At 47.5% G+C, this 18,877-nt stretch overlaps 1 protein-coding gene across 1 annotated transcript in view; it reads left to right on the forward strand.

Annotated features, from left to right (window-relative positions):
* The window catches only part of LOC111956788 (BCAS3 microtubule associated cell migration factor-like), a 401,535-nt gene that overhangs the window by 64,297 nt on the left and 318,361 nt on the right, over positions 1-18,877 (forward strand). The window contains 1 exon segment of the mRNA XM_070436727.1: positions 13,644-13,777. Within this exon segment, the coding sequence (XP_070292828.1) occupies positions 13,644-13,777 (134 nt within the window).

Below are 18,877 nucleotides of genomic sequence, written 5' to 3' on the forward strand. Positions count from 1 at the left end.
CCTCTTCTGTGGGACTCCAGGGTGTGGTGGAAAGGGCCTATGAAGTGGGGATGTATGTATCTGTGTTAGAACAATGGTAGTCAGTGGGGCCGGTGCCTGAAGGTGCATCCTCTCACCTGCAGTCAACACACAATGGAAATGGCTCCATCAAGTAGGCCCTGCAGTGACAATGGCACTTCATCCCACAGTGGGAGAGTGACAACAACCGTGCATTGATATGTGAAGACACACACCGGGGCACTCCCTTTGTGTTTCTGTGACCACACTCACTCACAGTCAGGCCTTAATGTTGGTCTGACACCAGGTAGACAGTCTTAGGTGTGTGAGGTGTTGAATTATGCTACTCTCCTCACAACAGAAGAGAGGTTATGTTGCTCTCCTCAATTGCTAACTAGCATTAGTACAATGACTGGATGACTATGGTAACTGCTAGCATGCTTGTACATACAGTACCATAGACTTCCAGCCGTTGCGCTAACTCTAGTTAGCATTGGCTCACAAAACTWCCTCCAAACTTCCTTCATACTGGATGCAGAGACAAATGTTATCTGTGAGTTCATCTGACTTTTGCTTAATTGCCAAAATCCCGAAGTATCCCTTTAAGGAGAGCGATGGAGAGTGGGTGCTTGTGTGTGTGTCTGTTCCAGTTTTACCCAGAGTGCCGCTTATACTTCCTGACCTCAATCTACACCAAATGATTTTGCTCTGGCGTCTTCCCGCCTTTATGGATTGTTCTCCCCGGAAATAAAATCACCACATGGTGTGTGTGGAGGAGCAGCKAATAAAGTAGCTGCTGAGTGATGGTGCTTACTGTGACCTCCTGTCTCTGGTAGGAATCCTTCACATGCCTCTGGCCTCTGCTTCTGACCTGACTAGACTGCTCCCCCCAGGGAAAAGGGTTACATTTATTACACACACACACACAACAGCGACACAGAACTGCTTACAACACCATATAACTTTTCTCAGATCAAATCACAGTCACATTCCAACGCACTTCTTATACCAACGAACTAGCAGCTCCTAATACCTTTATACACATACCATCCCCTCAGTCCAATTTACTTATTAAAGAAAACAATATAGACTAAACCTTAGCAACATTTGCACGAGATGCTCGTGGGACAATAAAAATCCCCGCTAACAGCACGGCAACTCAACGATGCGTCATTCATCCTTTTACAGCGCAGCAACCTCACGTCACACACAAAATGCACACAATCACTCTGACGATGGCACACACGTAGCGTAATCACCCACAGATAACATAGCCGTGTCTCTCCAAAGCAGTAATTCCACAGTTAATTGTTAGGATTGTGTTTAGTGGAGGTTTAGCAGTATAGCTGCGTCGGTTATGGGGCATGTCTAGCAGCACAATCTCTTACCCTCTCGTTCAATATGATCTCATGGTTGCTCCGCTGGCCAGTGGGAAATTGCATGCTCCAATCCCCTGTTTAGAAGGGGGGGGCCCTGGCCTTTTTTGTTGATTTAACCTTGACTACTAAAAAGTTCCCTGGACTCAGCGGAACCTTTGGCCTTAATAAGTGTGCCTGTGTGGTATGGCGTGGTGGTGTGCGTGCGTGCGTGCGTAGGCGTGCTGGGTTCTGGTGCGTAGCAAGTGCGTGAGTCCGTGCGGGTGCTATGGCGTCGAACCGTGTATAAGCGCCGTGATGACTCAGATAGCGTCCGCCAGATGCGTGCACACACCACATGCTCCACACAACACAGCCACTTGCGACGAATTAACACACAGGCACACTTATACAGTGCGCTGCAGTGGTATGCCGTGGTGCGTGGAGCGTGCGATGCGTTGCGTGCGTCGCGATACGCGGGTGTCGTGCGATGCTCGTGCGTCGGTGTGCGCGAGGGCTGGATTGTCTCAAGGCCGAATAAAAGAGGGGTCCCCACCGGCTCAGCGACAGGCCGCAGCTAACCGTGACTCATCCTTTCATCTTTTAACGATCATGACCATGAGGAGAAAAGTACTGTCAAGTCAATTACATCCTGATCATACACAGTGAGCTAGGATTCGATCTAAGTGTCACTACAAACACATCCTAATAAGGTCCTAGGCGGTACGCCTGCATTGGTTTGGCTAGATAATAAATGCTCTGCACCAGCTGCCACGGTCGGCCATAATATAGCCTTGTCCTACGCGTGTGATAGCCCCGCCACCTGTCTAACTTTACTCCCAAAGTCACCACATGGGTGCGTTACCACCTTCCATTTATGCCAGCCCAAACCTCATGAACATTAAGTTTTGGAATTATGGATGTTGTCGGGTGTTACCCGCCAAAAGTAAAAGTACCCCTAAACGCCACATTCCTTTCTCTTTTTTTCACCTTAAGCCAGAGGTCAGGGTGAGGTGTGTGTTGTGTGAGCAGCAGCGTAGTCCTCGCCACTGCTGTGAATTATAGTGGGAGCCTTTTATCATTTACCCTCATGATCAAAACAACTGCCATGTTGGTCTCCTGAAATCCGCCCTGCTTTAGGAGTTCACAAGAGCTAGGGGAGCCCCTTGGTCTTGATTGCCAAGTCAACCAGGATTGCAGGCCGTCCTCGCTTGACTCGAATTAAACTGCGCAGGTGAGAGGGCGAGAGAAGAAAACAAAGAAAAACCTCTCACTCTACCTAGGTCCTCTCAGTCCCATGGTCTCTAACAGTGGCAAGTCAACCCCAAAAACCACCAGAGTCGGTAAGAACAAACATGCTATGACTCGACAGCTCAGTGACTGGTCCTGGAAAGCCAAAAGTCCAACCCAAGAAGCATGATGTAACAAACCCCATAGAACTGACCTTGTGTATTTTGGAGTGACACTACACAGACAGCGGGAGAGTGGTTATATGGGGTGACTGATCTGGCACGCCGTGGGGGGGGGGGGCGGGTTTCCTAGTGCTGTGTGGCGTTGCAGAGGTTCTATTCCTAGTGGCTGTAATTTAGAGGTTAGGATGCTGCTCTGTTGAGGCAGTTGTGAAGCTACCACTACCCTTTACCAGCTGTAAGCCTGTTTATTCACTTACCTCCTCCTCCTCTCACCTTTCACTACAGCCCGTCTCTCCTTCACCTCACCCCTCGTACGTCACTATCAAGTCTTGAACTTGATTATTAGCTGAGATGCCCAAGGTTAAAATGACATGACTGTTTTAACGGTAGGGCCTGTGAAACAGTGTGTGTGGAGGGTGGTTTGATTAAAGTGTGATGGCGTCAGTAAGGCTGTGTGCAGTGTATGATTAGGTGGTGGGACAGGAGACACTCTTCCCTTTCTCTCGCTGTCTGTAATTCCTCTCAATCACGCCACTGATAAGAATCTTGGAATTTGTTCCTCCATGGAAGATTAGTTCAGCGTTGCTCGCTCATTTACAGGAGCTCAACCTCCCAACAGCTCTTAAAGAGACACACACACACACACTGAACCTAAACGTCTTGTTCAATAAAAAAAGAATGTTACTATTCTACAAGCTTTATTGGCTCACCTAACTAACCTCACACCTCTTAAATATCTACAAAGCCTTGGTAAATGAGGCTAGAACTCATCTCCAGCCACACTGCATAGCCCAGTAAAGCCCAGCCCATACTTAGTAACACATCATAATGAATAGCCTAGTGAATAGATAATAGAAACATGGAAAGTGCCAAGCAGCTGTGTGTCATGATGAAGAACAGTCACTGTGGTGTCATAACTCCTTACACCTCATTGATGTGTGAGAGAGAGTCAGGCCTTCACTCCAACACCCAGCTAACCCACACCACATATGCTGAACACGATGGAAACACCCCACAGAGACTGCCTCCACACCCTCAGCCCACTCATTTAGCCTGCAACGAGTTGTCTATACACAGCTAGCAATTAGCACTCCCCTCGTGGCTGTATCTTCACATTATGTGAAGTGGTGCTTTTTATTTTGTCGCCTTTTTGACCACTCTCATTTAGCAAGATGTGCAGCTGTGTTTGAGTGTGTGTGTTTTACCCAGTAGTAGGGCTGTCCGTCCACCATGGACGCTGGTGCCCTTTCCTGCCCCGACACACACGCATCTGCCCATGCCACGCCCAGGGAGTCATGGCTTCAGTAAAGTGCACTGTCCTGGCTGCATGAGCTCCATGTCGTAATGGCATTATGTAAAGCTGATGATCTATAGATTTTTCCCCAGCGAGCTCTGTTATAATCAATGTAATTCTCTTCCTTTCTCTCTCGGTCACTCTCACGTTCTCTTTATCGCTCCCTCCCTCTCTTGTATCCCTCCCTCTCCCTCTTGAGCTGTTAAAATCTCCCAGGGTAATGATTTTGTATATCCCCACTGTGACTGTCTACTGTCTGTCCAACTGCAGCCAGCCTGCTAACAAACTATTGTGCTTTTTTAAAAAGAATGTAGCTGCATACTCCTTCCTGGGTCAGTTTTATTTTGAAGAGGCCGTCTACAGTACTGTAATGAAAGGCTACAGAAATTGGATACATAGCTGTAACAGTTAATTGTCCTCTGCTTTTGCGTACAGTGTGTGTCTGTATATGGTGTGTGCGTACAGTGTCTAGTGTGTGTGTGTGTACAGTTTGTAGTGTGTGTGTACAGTGTGTAGTACATGTATAGTGTAGTCTTAGTGCCTGATAAATTTGCAGAGCCAACAGTCCTATCCTCAGCCTCCCTTTAGTGCAGTCATCTGTATGGCCAGTTGGACGTCGACCTCCCTTTAGTGCAGTCATCTTACATGCCGTTGGACGTCGACCTCCTTTAGTGCAGTCATCTGTATGGCCAGTTGGACGTCGACCTCCCTTTAGTGCAGTCATCTGTATGGCCAGTTGGACGTCGACCTCCCTTTAGTGCAGTCATCTGTATGGCCAGTTGGACGTACGGCCTCCCTTTAGTGCAGTCATCTGTATGGCCAGTTGGACGTCGACCTCCTTTAGTTGCAGTCATCTGTATAGCCAGTTGGACGTCGACCTCCCTTAGTGCAGTCATCTGTATGGCCAGTGACTACGGCCTCCTTAGTGCAGTCATCTGTATGGCCAGTTGGACGTCGACATCCCTTTAGTGCAGTCATCTGTATGGCCAGTTGGACGTCGACCTCCCTTAGTGCCGTCATCGTATGGCCAGTTGGACGTCGACCTCCCTTTAGTGCAGTCATCTGTATGGCCAGTTGGACGTCGACCTCCCTTTAGTGCAGTCATCTGTATGGCCAGTTGGACGTCGACCTCCCTTTAGTGCAGTCATCTGTATGGCCAGTTGGACGTCGACCTCCCTTTAGTGCAGTCATCGTATGGCCAGTTGGACGTCGACCTCCCTTTAGTGCAGTCATCTGTATGCCAGTGACTAGCGCCCTTATTCAGTCCTCGTATGCCAGTTGCGTCGACACCCCTTTAGTGCAGTCATCTGTATGCCAGTTGGACGTCGACCTCCCTTTAGTGCAGTCATCTGTATGGCCAGTTGGACGTCGACTCCCTTTAGTGCAGTCATCTGTATAGCAGTTGGACGTCGACCTCCCTTAGTGCATCATCTGTATAGGCCAGTTGGACGTCGACCTCCCTTTAGTGCAGTCATCTGATAGGCCAGTTGGACTACGCCTCCTTTAGTGCAGTCATCTGTATGCCAGTTGGACGTCGACCTCCCTTTAGTGCAGTCATCTGTATGCCAGTTGGACGCGACCTCCCTTTAGTGCAGTCATCTGTATGCCAGTTGGACGTCGACCTCCCTTTAGTGCAGTCATCTGTATGCCAGTTGGACGTCGACCTCCCTTTAGTGCAGTCATCTGTATAGCCAGTTGGACGTCGACTCCCTTTAGTGCAGTCATCTGTTAGCCAGTTGGACGTCGACCTCCCTTTAGTGCAGTCATCTGTATGCCAGTTGGACGTCGACCTCCTTTAGTGCAGTCATCTGTATGCCAGTTGACTCGCTCCCTTTAGTGCAGTCATCTGTATGGCCAGTTGGACGTCGACCTCCCTTTAGTGCAGTCATCTGTATAGCCAGTTGGACGTCGACCTCCTTTAGTGCAGTCATCTGTATAGCCAGTTGGACGTCGACCTCCCTTTAGTGCAGTCATCTGTATGGCCAGTTGGACTACGCCTCCCTTTAGTGCAGTCATCTGTATGCCAGTTGGCGTCGACCTCCTTTAGTGCAGTCATCTGTATGCCAGTTGGACGTCGACTCCCTTTAGTGCAGTCATCTGTATGGCCAGTTGGACGTCGACCTCCTTTAGTGCAGTCATCTGTATGGCCAGTTGGACGTCGACCTCCCTTTAGTGCAGTCATCTGTATGCCAGTTGGACGTCGACCTCCCTTTAGTGCAGTCATCTGTATAGCCAGTTGGACGTCGACTCCCTTTAGTGCAGTCATCTGTATAGCAGTTGGACGTCGACCTCCTTTAGTGCAGTCATCTGTATGGCCAGTTGGACGTCGACCTCCCTTTAGTGCAGTCATCTGTATGGCCAGTTGGACGTCGACCTCCCTTTAGTGCAGTCATCTGTATGCCAGTTGGACGTCGACCTCCCTTTAGTGCAGTCATCTGTATGGCCAGTTGGACGTCGACCTCCCTTTAGTGCAGTCATCTGTATGCCAGTTGGACGTCGACCTCCCTTTAGTGCAGTCATCTGTATGGCCATTGGACGTCGACCTCCCTTTAGTGCAGTCATCTGTATGGCCAGTTGGACGTCGACCCCTTTAGTGCAGTCATCTGTATGGCCAGTGGACGTCGACCTCCTTTAGTGCAGTCACTGTATGCCAGTTGGACGTCGACCTCCCTTTAGTGCAGTCATCTTGTATGGCCAGTTGGACGTCGACCTCCCTTTAGTGCAGTCATCTGTATGGCCAGTTGGACTACGGCCTCCCTTTAGTGCAGTCATCTGTATGCCAGTTGGACGACGACATCCTTTAGTGCAGTCATCTTGATGCCAGTTGGACGCGACCTCCCTTTAGTGCAGTCATCTGTATGGCCAGTTGGAGTCACCTCCCTTTAGTGCAGTCATCTGTATGGCAGTTGGATGTCGACCTCCCCTTTAGTGCAGTCATCTGTATGGCCAGTTGGACGACGACATCCCTTTAGTGCAGTCATCTGTATGGCCAGTTGGACGTCGACCTCCCTTTAGTGCAGTCATCTGTATGGCCAGTTGGACGTCGACCTCCCTTTAGGCAGTCATCTGTATGGCCAGTTGACGTCGACCTCCCTTTAGTGCAGTCATCTGTATGGCCAGTTGGACGTCGACATCCCTTTATGCAGTCATCTGTATGGCCAGTTGGACGTCGACCTCCCTTTAGTGCAGTCATCTGTATGGCCAGTTGGACGTCGACATCCTTTTAGTGCAGTCATCTGTATGGCCAGTTGGACGTCGACCTCCCTTTAGTGCCGTCATCTGTATGGCCAGTTGGGCCTCGCTGACGCTGTTCCTACTGTTTTCCAAGACTGTGAAAACCATGCCGCTGCCTGCTCGTCTGCCTGGCTGCGCTCTGCCTGCTCTGTCTGCCTGCTCGCCTGCCTGCTGCGCCTGCCTGCCTGTCGCCCCTGCCCTGCTCGCCTGCCGCCTGAGTCCTGCCTGTGCTCGCGCTTGCGCTTGCCTGTCTGGTCTTACCCTGCTCGCCTGCGCTTGTCCCCTGTCGCGCCTGCCCCTGCGTCGCCTGCGTCCACGCTGGCTCGCCGCCATGTCCGCCTGGCTGCCTGCTCATCTGCCTGCTCGTCTGCCTGTCCCCCTGCTCGCCTGCCTGTCCCCCTGCTCGCCTGCCTGTCCCCCTGCTCGCCTGCCTGTCCCCCTGCTCGCCTGCCTGTCCCCCTGCTCGCCTGCCTGTCCGCCTGCTCGCCTGCCTGCCCACTGCAGCTATTTTTATGGTGTTTCCATACTAGGTAGTAAAAAGCAGCTGCACCGTCTTGGGACGTCAGGGCCTCAGACCTGGGCTATAAAACCTCAAGGAGATCAGAGAGAGGAAGTGCAAAAGAAAGAGAGAAATAGAGATGGAGAGGAAAAGAGAGAGGGCTGGCTAGGCCAGAGACCAACCGTGCTCAAGGTCTCAGTGGAGACTTCAGACCACGCTCCAAACCCCCCATCCCACACAGTCCAGGCACCTCAGGCTCTGCTGTTGAGTCATCCRCAACCCACACACACACAACAACACGCAACGCTGTGGAACTTTTTATAGTGTGGTGGGGAGGTTCTGATCTGTCCACTCTGATTTGATTTGGGGCTTTATGTTTCACAGAATTTAAGTCCACTTTGTGGACATACTGTATTTGGTGCTGTGTTCACAAGATCCATTAAACAAAGACACATTGTTCGAAGAGCCTCTCCCCTCCAAAACCCCCTTCCGTCACCGGCAGGCACCACAGACCAGCGTGATACCTTATCTGCGGTAGCGAATGTTTGAGGGGATTCATTAGTTAACAGAAACACTCTGAGAAATAAAAGACAACATTTAAATGGAGGTTAGAGATTACAGCCCACTGTCTGTTTGCAGAGAAATGGATTAAAGCTTCTCATCAGTCATCTCTCCTTCCCTCCCTCCACAGTCCCCCTCTCTTTATCTGCAGAGTCTGACCAATTTGTTTGGGGGCTTTTAAACATGACAACAAAAGGCTGCTGTTATAGCCTGCTCTTAGCTGCTGGGAGAATGTGTTTTATCTGTCTGCCTGTTATGACCGAAACCAAGAGAGAGGCAGGAATAAAATAATAAGGGTGTCCCCCAAATGACACCCTATTCCCTATATAGTGCACTACTTTAGACCAGGGCCCATAGGGTTATTAATGAACCATGAAGTGAGGTTTAGTCATGATGGATTTAGGAATGTTTCGTGTTTGTGGTAGAAGAAGGTGCAAACTTCACTTCATTTAGGCCAGAGAAGGGAAGTAGGGAGGGAAGTACAAAGATGTAAATGTTCCATGCGCTGACGATGGATTGAGAATGATTGAATTTGCAGTACATTCAGCACACTAACAGAAGGCGCTAACGTCTCTTCATTTGTGGAGGAAAGTGTGATATGCAAGCATTCCATAATTGTGGCGATAGTTTGAGTTCTTTTAGTTGAACAGAGTGGTCTGACGGTATAAGGATCTGGCTCAAATGGCACACTATTCCCTACATAGTGCACTACTTTTGACCCCCAAAAATATATATAGTGCACTATATAGGGAGTAAGGTTCCATTTGGGACGCTGGCTAACTCCAACATCTCACTTCTGCCCCCGCCATGCTTCATGAACTTGACCGCGGGCGGCACACTCCTCCCTCTGTGAGTCGGTGTGACTTGAAAGCGGCAGGTTTCACCTTGTAAAGAACAGGAAGAAAGAGTCAACCATCTTAATATTAAGCTAATTGCAGCCTGTTGGCGATGGTTAGTCAGCCATTTTCAATCTATTCCTATCTGAGAGAGAGGGAGAGCTGCACAGCTCGCTGGTGGTCTGGCTGGGAAGCAGAAAGAAACACACTCCTCTGTTTCACTCCACCGTAGATCAAATGAACCATAACGTTTTTCCTCCCTCTCTTTCTCCCTCCATCTCTCCCTCCCTCCTCCTCCTATTGGTTGGATTATGGATGTGGTTTATGGAGTTAAGAGTGTTGGAGAAACCAGTCCAAGCCAGAGCGGCCGCAGCAGTGTCGCACTGTGCCATGCTCTGGTCTCATCTCCTCTGGTCGGCTCTGGGCTCTATGGGTGCATCTCAAATGGCACCCTATTCCATATTTTTATTAAACCTTTATTTAACTAGGCAAGTCAGTTAAGAACTTATTCTTATTTACAATGACGCCTACCCCGGCCAAACCTGGACGACGCTGGGCCAATTGTGCGTCGCCCTATGGGACTCCCAATCACGGCCAGTTGTGATACAGCCTGGATAGTGCACTAATATTTATTTTACCTTTATTTACCCACGAACGGACCCTTAAGGTTAGAAACCTTTTGCCAGGGGGACCTTGCAAGAGGTCGGCAGGAAGTAGTCCGCACAAGAGCACAATACAATAACGACATTAAAAAGAATCACAATGGTCAATAATAGTATCTTCTGTCAGAGCTTTAAACTCAGCAAGCGATACCCTCAAGTCTTTTGCAAAATTATATTTTTCTAATTTCATTCCCTGGGCTCTGGTCAAAAGTAGTGCACTATGTTGGGAATAGGGTGCATTTGGGATGCATACAATATCCCTTCCTAGTACCCAACACAAATACAGCTCCTTACCCATCTACATAATACTGTAAGGCGTTCCCGGTGGTGGTGAGGGCCAGCCCTCTCACCATGTTCCTCCCCCCACCTTGCCTGTCAGCCTGATGGAATCTGCACTGGTCATCCCAGTGGTCACGAAGGGCAGAGACAGGGTTTCATTTGGAGACACTCAGCCAATCCCTCCATCCCTTTTTTCCTTCGTGCCACTATCCCTTCATCCCTCCATCGAGCTTTAGTGTGATTCATAGCCCAGTCACGATGCCAAGCCCTGTGCCACTCAATACAACATGAACAGCAACAGGCTCAGTGAAAGAGTTCATTAAAAAAGGGCCCACTTGACTATGATGGAATTGAACAGGTTAAGCTTCAGAAGATTTCACTTTTCGCCTGTAAAACATTGACAACTTATTGACCGCATGGTGACCCTTTGGGTGAGTATTAGCCTCCCATCCCCCTCACCTCCTATCCTGGTTATCTTGATGTGGGGCGGTGAGGGAGAGAGAGGGAGAGGTAGAGACAGAAATGGAGGGAGGGCTGTAGGGAGGCTGGCCTCAGGACCCAGTGAGTTCTGGCCGGTCTGGTCTGAGTGTGCAGCTTTGATGTCAGTCTGTCATGCCGGGGCCCACTTCAGCTTTTACTGCGCCCCTGTGTGTTTTCCACCACTATCATAAACACCTTGAAAAGCCCAGCACGGACACAGGCGAGAGAGACCGCCACACACGTGCACACGGGCACACAGTACACACATACACTGACAAACCCACACACAGTCATTAACTGACACACCACACACATACTTAGTCACATACACACACACTGTACACAGACAAATGCGTACACACACACTGCCTGGCCGTCTCTCATAACCAGCCCCACCGCCAGCCCTGAAGACAAAGACTCCATATGATGGATACTCTCTCATTTGCGTGTTTTGCTCATTTGCTCAGAAGTGTATTCATCTCCTACACCAGAGCCGACCAGACCCGATTCCCCAGTGTCCTCTCTCTTCTTAACGTTTTCTAGCTCCACATGGTTATAATTTGACATTTCCCCATTTTCAAAGGTTCTGGAGCCAAGTGTTGTTAATTAGAGAGGGGACTAGTTTTGTTGCGGCCCTTTGTGCTGCCAAGTGGGAGACATCATCACTGACTGCCCTCCCTCCGTCTCTCTCCTCATCTGCTTTTGTCCAGATAAAAGAGCCCCAGCCACTTTGGAAATGAAACATCCTTGCACTATTAATGGGATTGAGCAGCTGTTTTCTGTTTATACATTTTGAGACGTGACAGAAAGGCTGCAGCAAAACAATACGAGAAGTGTTGGTGCACAGTCCTTYTTTCCAATGAAGAGGGAGCGTGAATGGGGGAGATGATATTTATGGAAGTGATTTTATAACGCGCTCACTCGCAGCCAGGGAGCGCCCCGCCACGCAGACGCACGTCTCATACACATGGCAGGTTAGAGGTTCTCTCTCCGACCAGTTGCTGTGTTTGTGTGTGCCAGGACAGGCAGCCCGTTTTCATACAGAACGTTGTAAATAACACTGATGCCCAGAGAATGGGGAGGTTGAGGTGTTTATAAATAGGACGTGTCAGACGGAGCTCCRACAGATTCAGGTTTCCAGCGGCAGCGGGCTGCTCTCACACCGCCGACTAGGAACACTGCTTTTTAATTTGGGCTTCCCGCGGCCTAACCGACTGACGCCTCTCGGCGAGGGCCTGGATTTCAACAAGGCCACAAAAGCCCCAACCATGGGCGCTTCCACACCGGCCGGGTGTACAGAGTGTACCATCAGCAAGAAGTCATGTCCTGGCCAGCCTCTCCAAGCCTCATTTGTCAAAGCCTGTGGCGAGCCAGCCAGGGAGGGAGGGAGGGAGGGAGGGCGACGCGCTGGGCGGCTTGGGCCATGGAGGCAGAAGAAGAAAGGAGGGAGAAGAGGGTGGCTGGGTGAGGGAGAGAGGAAGCTCCCAGATAAACAGAGTGCAGCGCCTTAACTCCTAATCACCCTTCACTTCCGTTTCCAGACTCTATAATTAGAAGGGCCCTTCTTTTCCATGTATTCCCAGTTGACGCAAAGGGTTCTTGTGGCTTGGCACCTCATTTGGGGCGTGGGTTTAGTTTATGGTAAGACCCAAGGCCCTGCGCTTCCAGCTTTGGTTTGGTCTTTAGTTCTGATACAGCATGAATAGCTTAACCACCGTCTAATGCCTTGCCTGCTCTGGTTTTCTGTTTTTTCTTTCCTTCCAATATCCCCCACTTTGACCCCTTCTCTTCGACTCCCATCACTTTTACTGTGTCCCTTCTTCTCCTCACCTCTGTACCTTGCCCTTTTACATGGCTGCTGTTGGATAAAGGTGGAAACTGGCTCCATCCTGAATGGCACCCTATTCACTGGGCCCTAGTCAAAGTTGGGCACTTTATATGAAATAGGATGCCATTTGGGAAGCAATCTGTGAGGTCTAAAAGCAGTGTGTGTGAGCGCATCTAACCTACATCCCTCTTGCATCTGTCACTGGATTATTTTAATCTCGTCCCCTTCCATCCTCCTCTTTTACCACCCAATAAAGACTGCCTACTAATTACAAACTTATTTCAACCTCCGCAGAAAATGTCCAGCGAAGGAAAATCACKAATTATTCTCCTGTTAAATTATGGCTGTGAGGATTCGGATTTGGAGGCTTATAAGTTAAAAAAAATCTGCACAATTTCTCGGATCACACAGTTTATGCTAAAGGAATAAMATTTTGAGTTATTGCACTTGAATGTTTTTGGTAGAAATATGAAGGCTCTGTCCTGCGCTGCCTGGGCTCTGGTTTTGTTCTGGTTTGGTTTGTTGAGTGTGTTGTTTACAGTAAAGACCTATGCTTTCTGCAGTTTGACAAACTTCAAATAAAACGTCTAGAAATGAATGGACCCGTCATCGGAGGTTACACATGAACTGGGCTGTGGTCGTGTGTTAGGACACACACTCCTCCCAGTCCCTAGAAAGAAGACATAGTTATAAGGCTATGGTTGTGACTGGAGAACAAATTATAATGTGGGGTATAAGCAAGCGTTTTACAACAGTGACCAACGATATCTGGTCTGTTTTTTTTAATAGGGTGGTTTGTTTGTTTGTACCGGCATGGTGGCACGTATATGTCCCATTTTGAAGGAGTTGTCGGGTTCTACATGGTTCAAACGTTTTATTAACAACTAAATACATCTGCCCAGTTTGACTGAAAGGTTTCTATTCTATTGCTTTGTATGCGTACTAATAAATATCAACGACTGACATTTGTGATTTCTACAGTACATTTAATCTCTGTATTGGCCAGTACAGTACTGGTCTGGATAATATTCTGAAATATTTCATACTGGGTTTGGAGTWGATTTTTATGACTCTTGGAAATTAAACGGTTATGCGCAATATACTAAATCCTCCTAAAACAACTCTTGGATATGAAGAATAGTGCTCTACCAATGGTTATGTATTACAGTGTGTGTGTGTTAATGTCCATGTTGTCTCTGTCTCCAGGTATGCTGCTGGTGACTGCAGACACCCTGGGCCATGACTTCCATGTGTTCCATGTCCTCACACACCCCTGGGCCTCTAACCAGTCTGCTGTCCACCACCTCTACACACTGCACCGCGGAGAGACTGAGGCCAAGGTAACACACACACACCTACTGTGTCTACACACCTAATATTCATCATGCACTCACTGACATCTCTGAAATCGTTTGATATAGGCCTACTTATCCCCTGTAAATAATACACATTTGAGTAATTCAGCACTGAGGTGGTTTCTGAACAGGGCCACCCAGAGCTGTTTACTGAGTGCGCTCTGGCCGCAGCATCTAAACCAAGCCTTTGATCCTCTGTACTGTATGTCTGCCTGTCTTGTGTCTAAACACTGTCAAATAGACAACACTGGGCTTCATCAGACTGTACAGCTGAAAGGAAGAGTCGTTTTTATGGCTCTGATCAGACACAGATCTGTAGCATGGCCTCACTGGTTCCAGTAGTACATAGGGGAAACGGTGTGCATGTGACCGACCAGCTAGACTTGGTCTTATGTAGCAAAATGTGGTGTTTTTTAGATTGGATAAAAGTAGAGACTCAGAGTTTGCTAAACTTGTTACCCCACTTTTGAGAAAATGGCCCTTGAATATTTTTGGTACACTTAGTGGAGAGCTCTTCTTTGTCTCCACCCATTCAGCATCATTCACACCCTCTTAAGCCTTAGCCCCACCCATCTCTTTAAGGATTCACATACATGACATCAGCAGCCTGGTGGTCCAAAATAGCATAACTGGTGTGTTTTAACACCAATAAAACCCATCTGTTGAAAACTGAATTTAGTATATGTCAWTCTAGCAAACCAGGCAACTGAAAGCAGCTTTCTAAACAATGTTTTGGTTCGGTTCTAGCTTGTTGGCTAGCTAGATAMCATTAAGTTAGCTAGCTAGCCAGTTCAAATAATGACCATATCATATTACTTTAGCAAATCTTTATTCATTATTACAGGAAAATWAACTCAAAACAACACAATTATTTAAAAGTTAATGGCACACTAATTACAGAATTACAGAAAATAGCTTACGGTTGTAAGTGTGCACAGGATACAGAAGGTATAAACAGGACAGTGAAATGGTTACTTGCACAGTGGGGTCTTTCGTTAAGACATAGCTAGCTAGCTAAACAATGAACCAAAATCCCAACTCATAACGTTACTACCCTGCATGAATCTGCAGGTAGCTAACCAACTAGGTTCAATGTTACCTAGCTAGCTAACGTTAGGCTATAACTTGCAATGCAAATGGCTCTGAGATACGAATAATATTATTACACAGATCATACACGTTAGCTAGCTAGCTAACAGTCCACTTTCAAGACTTTCTGACTAAATTAGAAATGTATTAGATCTGTAAATGTAGCTAGCTAGACTCTCTTTCCCCTATACATGGATGAACACTTCTCCCTCTCTGTCATGGATGGCATGGTTGCCCTTAGTTTGAAGATGTAAAACAGCTTTCTGTGTGTTCTCTTTTCGACTCCCTCTACATATTTGCAATCAAATGCCAGAATTTTGTCAATTTCTTTATCTATCATACTCTGCTTCCACCGGACATTCCACTGATTTCAAAATCTTCCTCCAGAATGTGGAGAGCAACACAGTTCTTCATGATATCTTTCAAAAAAGCTGCCTTAGAAAGGATTACCTACACATACTGAGCAGCCCTTTGTTATAGGCAGAAGCATGCTACATGGCAAACCAWTCCGAAGTCATCTCTCRGCATGTCCAGCCCATCCATTATCACAGCCAATCATGGCTAGCGGGAAGGTTCCTGTCTTTTTCCCTTGCTAAACCAACTAGGCTAGTAATTTTAACAATTTACGCCTACTTTCCTGAAACGAGTCACGTGTGTGACCACTAAAGCTCAAACGTAATTTCCTCATGACATTGTTAGAAAGGATAAAACACTATTAGGCTGGATGATGTGAGTTGAGTGTTTTGTGTGTGTGCGTGCGTGTGAGTGGATAAGAACCCGAACAGGGCGGTGTGTGACCCAGGGAGCTCTGTAAATGATGTGAAGGATGATTTAGAAACAAGCAAGGCCTCATTGCCTCTCACTTGACTGCAGCACCAGATTCCTCACAGCTGTGGAATCACAGCCTTCCAGCCAATCAATTCATCCCCGTCCAAAGCAAACACATTTTAAAAGCTGAGACAATTTGTAAGACAAATAGGGCATGGCGAGTTTTCAAACAACATTCACTATGCCTCATTCAATAAAGGGGCTGCATTTTTCTTTTCTTGTCCCTAGCTAACAGTGCTTTCTCTTCTGTCTCTCTCTCCGCTCTCTCTCTCGTTCTCTCTCTCGTTCTCTCTCGCTCGCTCTCTGTCTCTCTCTGTGTCTCTCTCTCTCTCGGTCTCTCGTGTTCGTGTCTCTCTCTCTCTCTCTCTCTGGTGAAAATCTAATATTGTGAGATCTTTAGGAGGGATGAGCCCCTTTTGACATGGCACTTTCCTCCCCCTCTTCCGACTAATCGCATTGTGAGGTTGTGCAGAGCCTCATTTGGGAATGGCCACCATTTTAAGCTCTCCCTCTGAAGTTGTGGCACGCTGCTGCTGCCACTATGTCAGCTGAGGCCTCGCTTATGCGCACACACACTCCGTCACTCACACGCATGCACGTGCACACATGGACAGCCTCAGTGGCGTGTAAGGAGATTTATTGGACCAAGCCAAGGGTTGCAGCATCCTGTATTCTCCCTCTACAGCATGCAGGCCTGTTATATAGAATCAGAGTTCACAGAAGCAGCACTTCAGGCAATCCGAGTTGTAGGATTAGTCCCCACACTAGTTACCCTAGTGTGTTCTCTCCAATCGGGCCATCATTCCAGTATCACAGCTGCTCAGTGGAGTTTGGAGGTTAAACTATTTAATATGTAGGTCTATTGGTGGTGTAGGATACTTGTATTTCTGTTGGTATTTTTGCCCCATTTAGTCTGTTTCTATGGATATTTCTTCTCTTATTAATGTACTCTCATATTTAGCTTAGCACCGTTCCGGGGCCAGAAGTGTGTTTAGTTGGTAACTTGTGATGTTTCTATTTGCTTTAGCAGACCTAATATTTATCTGTGGAGAGCTTGGAACCCTAGCTGCCTGTCCAGCTAGTGTCATGTTTGAACCAGAGCACTAAGCTTTGCTTCGACCTTGCGCGCGAACACACACACACACACACACACACACACACACACACACACACACACACACACACACATACACCCACAACACCCACGCAAACTCCTCCACAGACACACACACACACACAGATTTGGCGTCTAGATGATTGTAATGGGCTGGTTAATGTGTGACTTATAACGGCAGGTCCTGCTGCCTGGCTGTGTGTTACTAGCTTTGATCCTACTGTTGTAAACACTGTAGAGATTGCAGCAGAGAGAGAGAGCAGGCTGTTGGGCACAGAGGTTATCTCCTACACAGCAAACAAGGCCGTAAGTGATAATGGTGCTGTAGCCAGGTGGGTGGACACAGCTCTTATCTGGCCTGGCTGACTGACTGGGCTGGGCTCGCTCCGACTCACCAAACACACTCCCAACKCTGACCCAGAGTCAGCCCAGGTAAACAGGCATGTCTCTGATAGCAACAGGAGCGTTTCTCAGTAATAGGGCCCTAGGAGGTTTGAAACCAGTTTAAAGTGGAGTACAATCAGTGACCAGGCAGGTCAGGGTGTTTTGTCTGGTCACTTTTCTTCTTGCTCTGGGTGGCTGTTTTGTTTTTAGCTTTCCATTGTTTTCTGCACCTTTTCCCCTCTTTTGGGGTTTGTTCCTTCTATCTTTTCTCTCTCYACTTTCTCTCTCTCAATTCAATTCAATTTCAATTTAAGGGCTTTATTGGGATGGGAAACATATATATATATATATATATTTTATATATATATTTATATATATATTTAACTAGGCAAGTCAGTTAAGAACAAATTCTTATTTTCAATGACAGCCTAGGAACAGTGGGTTTAACTGCCTTGTTCAGGGGCAGAACGACTGATTTTTACCTCGTTGGATCGGGTATTTAATCTTGAAACCTTTCGGTTACTTGTCCAACGCTCTAACAACTAGGCTACCTGCCGCCAACATATGACAAAGCAAGTGAACTAGATAATAAACAAAWGTGAAATAAACAATATGAATTAACAGTAAACATTACACTCACAAAAGTTCCAAAAGAATAAAGACATTTCAAATGTCATATGTGCAAATAGTTCAAGTATTTGCACATAATCTTTCTCTCAGGATTCCTGTCATTCCATTGTAGTTCCTGCTAAGTGACAGTAGCTCTAATCTGACTTATCAGTGTTACTGATAGAGACGAGACACTTTGAACGCTTCTGTCTGTGTGTGACATCATCTCTACTGTGTCTCCTCTCTACCACAACATGTCTGCTCATCTCACCCATACACACACTTCTGTTCTGAGAGACTTCACCCTACTTCTGCTGTTGTTGGAGAGTTTGTGTCCTACAAAATATGAGGAGAGGACAATATTATCCAGGTCAAGAATGTAACCCCTCCCCATCTAGGCAGAGCTCAGGTGAAACTACCCCTCCATCCTTAGCTTTTTATAGGAACTGGTATGTGCAAGATGCCTCATTAACTGTCATTGCTGAGGACAATTACCCAGCCAACCTGTGCCATGGCCACAGATGAAACACACAGGTAGACAGCGCTCACAGTGGAAGATATACACCTTATCTTTTTCTGATGATGGATACTGTCTGTCCCTCTCTCCCTCTGTCTTCCTCTTTCCAGCTTTCTATCTCTCTCTGTCTCTCTCTCTGTTGCTCTGTCTCTGTCTCTCTGTCTCGGTCTCGTCTCTGTAGCATGTCTGATATAGCATCTACACAACGATCTGTTGGAGTGTGTCCTCTGTGAGCTGGCTGGGTGTGTAGCTCTAGAGGCCACAGACTGAGAGACCTTCATTGTCTTCTGCAGACAGACAGACTGTTGGGCTGTCTTTACTAAAGACTTAAAAATACATTACCATCAAACCCTCAACAACCCTCCAGAGACCTCCTTTCAACTGGTCATCTTATATTTTCTGTTCAGTGGTCAGTTCAACATCTATTTGAGAACGTTAAGGTTTTGTATGGGAAATGCTATTTTTTGCTCTATGGTCAACAGCCTTATACATTGTGTTACTGTCACTGTATGACTAGCTGATCAGCATTCTCTATCTAAAACGC

Source organism: Salvelinus sp. IW2-2015, linkage group LG4p (genome assembly GCF_002910315.2).
Source record: "Salvelinus sp. IW2-2015 linkage group LG4p, ASM291031v2, whole genome shotgun sequence".
In the NCBI taxonomy this organism is placed as follows: Eukaryota; Metazoa; Chordata; class Actinopteri; order Salmoniformes; family Salmonidae; genus Salvelinus; species Salvelinus sp. IW2-2015.